The sequence below is a fragment of the Trachemys scripta genome, chromosome 4, assembly GCF_013100865.1.
Source record: "Trachemys scripta elegans isolate TJP31775 chromosome 4, CAS_Tse_1.0, whole genome shotgun sequence".
NCBI lineage: Eukaryota > Metazoa > Chordata > Testudines > Emydidae > Trachemys > Trachemys scripta.
Genome location: NC_048301.1, coordinates 140,465,474 through 140,471,529, shown reverse-complemented (window position 1 = coordinate 140,471,529; position 6,056 = coordinate 140,465,474). Strand labels below are relative to the sequence as shown.

Genomic DNA, 6,056 nt, shown 5'->3' with positions numbered 1-6,056 from the left:
CTTAGATATTGGCATAGAAAGTACGCTTATTAAGTTTGCGGATGATACCAGACTGGGAGGGATTGCAATTGCTTTGGAGGATAGGGTCATAATTCAAAATCATCTGGACAAATTGGAGAAATGGTCTGAGGTAAACAGGATGAAGTTTAATAAAGACAAATGCAAAGTGCTCCACTTAGGAAGGAAAAATCAGTTTCACACATACAGAATGGGAAGAGACTGTCTAGGAAGGAGTATGGCAGAAAGGGATCTAGGGGTTATAGTGGACCACAAGCTAAATATGAGTCAACAGTGTGATGCTGTTGAAAAAAAGCAAACATGATTCTGGAATGCATTAACAGGTGTGTTGTGAGCAAGACACGAGAAATCATTCTTCCGCTCTACTCTGCTCTGGTTAGGCCTCGGCTGGAGTATTGTGTCCAGTTCTAGGCACTGCATTTCAAGAAAGATGTGGAGAAATTGGAGAGGGTCCAGAGAAGAGCAACAAGAATGATTAAAGGTCCTGAGAACATGACCTATGAAGGAAGGCTGAAAGAACTGGGTTTGTTTAGTTTGGAAAAGAGAAGACTGAGAGGGGACATGATAGCAGTTTTCAGGTATCTAAAAGGGTGTCATAAGGAGGAGGGAGAAAACTTGTTCATCTTAGCCTCTAAGGATAGAACTAGAAGCAATGGGCTAAAACTGCAGCAAGGGAGGTTTAGGTTGGACATTAGGAAAAAGTTCCTAACTGTCAGGGTGGTTAAACACTGGAATAAATTGCCTAGGGAGGTTGTGTAATCTCCATCTCTGGAGATATTTAAGAGGAGGTTAGATAAATGTCTATCAGGGATGGTCTAGACAGTATTTGGTCCTGCCATGCAGGCAGGGGACTCGATGACCTCTCGAGGTCCCTTCCAGTCCTAGTGTCTATGAATCTATGAACAGCCTCTGCAGAGATGCTGAAGAGATCTTCGGTGTTAACGACCAGTTTTGGGAATAGATTCCTTTTTGCAGCCTGCCCTGACTTTGGCATTTTCAGTGAGGACTGTCCCAGGCACCTCCGGGTCACAGGAGGGAGAGAAGCCAGGAGGAATAGTTATGAGCATGACTCCTAGAGGAAGTAGGGGCATAGTGTTTCCTGGGCACAGAGCTGGAGTGACAGACTTGGAAGTTTCTGAATACAGAGATTGCTGGCTGTTGGTTATTTCTACTGGTGTTCCAGGAAACAGGATTTTGCGTACATTCTTTGTAACCCCTCCCCCACGGATTATACCAAAGAATAGAGCTGATTTATATCATCAATTTTTCCTCCTAATACAATCAAAACCACAATGCCTCACAGGTTGGCACCACTTAGGAGGAGGGGGCACCGACATGCCCCAGAGCACACAAAATACCAGCCAAACCTGCACACACATGAGGGATAATTTCTGCTACCATAGTGAACAAGGGAAGCGTCATCACTGGGCCTGCCATTGATCTCCTTGGGGAGGGAGGTGATGACCACAATGTCCTTGTGCATCTGCAGCCATGGATCAGTGCATGGGCCCATCCCTGTGGTGACCTCACCCTTTCATATCAATCGAACATGACTGTCAGTCAGCACCACACCTTTGGTGTTACTGGGATAGTTTCTAGGTTGGTGGTTGTGACATACCAGTGTCCAACCCAGACTAATCAGCAGCTGTGTCACACCTGCCTGGCAATGCCTTGCTGAAGGGCCATCCATCTGGGCCTCTCACAAACAAGCATCTAGCAGGCAAATCACACCCTGAGCGTGTGTGTGTAACTGCAGCCTGGCCAGGAATACCTGAGTTACACTCAGACTCTTACCACCCTTGGTCATACTGCAGAGTGACCCCAACACACTCCCCAGTCTCCAAAATGTACGTCCTGTGTTGCCCAGTCCTCTTCTGGACAATGCAAGCTACATTGTCCATTATTTGTTTAACAGCACTAATATGCATGCAACTTAGTTTCTCAGACACTTCTATTTAAACACACTGGATTAGATAAAACAATAAAACAAAGTTTATTGACGACAAAGATAGATTTTAAGTGAGTGCAAATAAGGAGGCATAGAAGTCGGACATGGTTACAAGAAAACTAAAGCTACAATGCAACTTGTGCCTAAGTTAACAAATGATGTGAAATTCAAAGCAAAAATTTCCTCACCACATGCTTTCAGCCGTCTTACTGACCAAACTTCTTAAGTCAGGACCCCTCCCCCCAGTCCAATGGCTGCTTCCTTTATCCCTTCAGATGCAGTGAATCAATGGGCAGAGAGAGAGAAAGAGAGAGAGAGAGAGAGCTGCCTTGGGATGTCTCCCCCTTCTTTTTAGAGTCCTTTCCCCCCCCTTTGAGAGCCAGGTCCACCTTGTTACAAGAAGACAAAATGTCTATGTAGAAAGATGTTCCCTGCTGCTTTTTCCTCACCTTTTTTGGGCTTCCTTTGTTTCCCTTCCTGCTTGATGACTCTGGTTACTGTTTAGACACAAAATTAAGCAGAGTACACATTTCTTTGTTAGGACAGAGCAGTTTGCCAGCCTCAGTTTGGAACATGTATTAATAATATGATTCATGTTATTTCTTTTTTGGTTGGGAAATTGGAGTTTCCATTCAACTATTTTTTCCATGAAATTATCTTTCCCCTGGAAATTATAAGATTTTCATCAAAATACCAAACTCCCCTCCTCCCTAAACTGTGGCTGTGGGACTCTGGTGATGTTCCAGGGCAGTTCAGCAGGAGGAGAGACCATCATGCATCTTAGGGGATGTAATCCAGCCTGGGAGCCTGCCCTATGGAACAGATTGTTGGTGTGTTGTATCTGATGAAACCCCATGGTATTTCCAAGCTGAAATATTAACTTTTTAGCAAAAACATTTCAGTCACCTCAAACAAACCCCCTTTGTAGATCAGCTATACGCAGTACCCGGCTTGCATTGAAAACAACAAGATAAAATACCCCCCTAAGCTCATATTCTGTAACTACAGTAGAAATTGCATCATTTAATAACACAGTAGGAAAGAGTAATCCCCAGGGCATGAATTAAACCAAAGGTGGCTTTGGTTCACTGAATGCATTAATTAGGAGTTATGGCTCTCTGAGGTCAGCTATTCCCAGTTGCTTAAGGAATCATGTCACAAATCTGACTATAAAACTTCCCAAATACCCCAAACAGGCAGTTTCTGTCAATGAGGAAACACCAACACATCGCTCTCTCTCTTCTCAGTAGGTACGTGTTATTGTCCTGAATTACAGTCACACACACACACGCAGACCCCATGGTGATAAGCAAGTATTGAATTCAAGACCTCCAGCCCCAATTCCTACCCCTTCAGCTAAAGGAGCAACCTCTTTGGTTGGAAAAAATAGCCAATTACATAGTCATCGAAGCCAGTGCTTTCCGTTATGTCTCTGGGTTTTCATACAGGCTAAAGTAAATGCCCAAAAGCTTAATTAGAACAGTAAGAAACTTTACTCCAAACTGACATGCCAAGCCACAGAGCTCCCCTTGCCCAAAGAAGGTAGAAAGATTGACACTCCTTTACTCTCACCCCTTCTTTAGCTAAGGAATAATCTCTACAGACTGATTCTCTTACAGCAGAGTCACAAGTCACTGTTTTCTTTCGGATAAGTGAACAGGAGTGTTTGTATGTGGGGCATGATTAACCTGTGTGTCAGTGTATTTGCACAGTGTGTGCATCTTATCGAAAACCTGGAATGACCAGCTGTGAACATCTGGCTCTGTGGACTAAGCCCTTCCCTGAGCGGGTACTGATGTCCATTGAGAAACTGACCTCCATTTATCTTCACTTATTTCATTACAGAGAAGGGACAGGTTTTCCGCACCATCCACCTGCCCACATATCTGTAGCTGCCTGATCTCTGTTCAGAGGAGATGGAAAAGGGAAATCACTCGGAGGTGACTGAGTTCATTCTCTCAGGACTGACAGATCGTCCGGAGCTGCAGGTCCCCCTGTTTGGGGTGTTCCTACTGATTTATGGTATCACCCTGGTGGGGAATGGAGGGATGATCTTGTTAATCATGATTGACCCCCGACTGCACAACCCCATGTACTTTTTCCTCAGTAATTTGTCTTTCTGTGACCTCTGCTATTCCTCGATAATTTCCCCTAAAATGCTGCTGAATTTCTTAGCTGAGAGGAAAAGCATTTCTTACACTGCCTGCGCTGTGCAACTGTATCTCTCTGATGCTTTTACAGATGTTGGATGCCTCTTCCTGGCTGTCATGGCATATGACCGTTATGTGGCCATCTGTAACCCGCTGCTCTATACGGTCACCATGTCCAGGCAGCTTTGTAACCAGCTGGTGGCTGGGGTGTACGCTGTGGGGATGGTGGATTCAATGATACACACGTGTTTTACATTTCGGCTGTCATTCTGCAGCTCCAACATCATCAATCATTTCTTCTGTGACATCCCCCCACTCCTGGCGCTCTCCTGTTCTGACACCCGCATCAATGAAATTGTGATGTTTGCTTTCACATCCTGCATTATTGTGAGCAGCCTTGTGATTGTCCTCTTCTCCTATATCTATATCACCTCCACCATCCTGCAGATCAACTCCGCCGAGGGCCAGCGCAAAGCCTTCTCCACCTGCACTTTCCACTTGACGGCTGTGGCCCTGTATTTTGGCACCCTCCTCTTTGTGTATTTACGTCCCACCTCCAGCTATTCCATGGACACAGACAAAGTGGCCTCAGTATTTTACACACTGGTGATCCCGATGTTGAACCCCCTCATCTACAGCCTGAGGAACACGGAGGTGAAGGATGCCCTGAGGAAAGCAATGAATAAACTCCTAACCAATTCTTGAATCAGTTTAACTCAGTTCTGGTTTAATTATGGGGAGTGAAAACAGGTGAATTGAATTCCCAGCCCATTACAAAACAATTTTGCAGACCCCATGGGAATATTATTCATTATTATATTATTGTTATTATTAATTTGTTTGTATTGCAAAGTCTGTTGGCCCCAGCTGAGATCAGTTGCCAAAACATGGGAAGCATCACAGGGCGATAAACAGAGAATAATTCTGTAGGCTGGTGGCTAGGAACACCCACCTAGTGGGTGAGATGGTCAACTTCACATCTCTCTTCCAATGGTTATTGAATTAATTAACCACAGTAGAACAACCTTGAAGAGAGAGATTGAGAGCAACCCAGACTGGAAGAGCACATTATTCAGGGGCTGGGATGCTTTCTGGAAATCCAGGAAACCCAAGTGCATAGTGTGACAGGTTTGGTCACAGAAACCCCTATTGGGACTGTCACCTGATGTGCTGAAATTACCTCTGATCCTGTTTTCTCTGCCAGCCTGGGTCTCCAGAACTCTGCCTTGTTGAGCCAGACATGCTAACCTGCTGCAACACAGCCAAAGGGTCTGGGCCACACCCCCAAAACTGCAGAATTAGACTGAGACCAGCTCACCAGGATACCTGTCTCCAGCATGCAGACACGTAGCTCCCAATGGGATCTAAACCCCAAATAAATCCGTTTTACTCTGTATAAAGCTTATATAGAGTAAAATGATAATTTTTCACCCTCTATATCACTGCAAGGGAGATATGCACAACTGTTTGCCCCCCAAGGTAACAATTACTTATACTGAGTTTATAAATAAACAAAAGTGATTTTATTAAGTATAAAAAGTAGGATTTAAGAGGTTTTAAGCAGTAACAGACAGAACAAAGTAAATCACAAAGCAAAATAAAACAAAACACGCCAGGCTAAGCTAAGTGCACTCAGAAATGAGTTACAAATGTTAACTTCTCACCCCAGTTGTTACTTCAGGTAAAATCCTTCTCTGATCCGACGCCTTTTCTGACCTGGGTCCAGCCTGTTCTCACCCACCCACATGGTTACAGTCCTTTTGTTTCCAGGTGATTGCAGGTATCTCTGTGGGATTGGGAGGCCATCTCTTAAGCCATCTGAAGACACTCATTGTTTGCTTCTCCCACTTTATATAGAACTTCCATGAGGTGGAAAACCTTTGTTTTGAATTTCACCCCCCTCTGGAAAAGTACAAGCTTCAAGATGGATTTCAGTATCA

At 44.4% G+C, this 6,056-nt stretch overlaps 1 protein-coding gene across 1 annotated transcript; it reads left to right on the top strand.

The window, feature by feature from the left end:
- Nucleotides 1-3,873: 3,873 nt before the first annotated feature.
- On the top strand, nucleotides 3,874-4,821 carry LOC117876313 (olfactory receptor 8U9-like). Its single transcript, XM_034768351.1, has one exon. It carries the CDS (start codon nucleotides 3,883-3,885, stop codon nucleotides 4,819-4,821), a length of 939 nt encoding a protein of 312 aa, XP_034624242.1. The 5' UTR covers nucleotides 3,874-3,882.
- The last annotated feature ends 1,235 nt before the right edge of the window (nucleotides 4,822-6,056 follow it).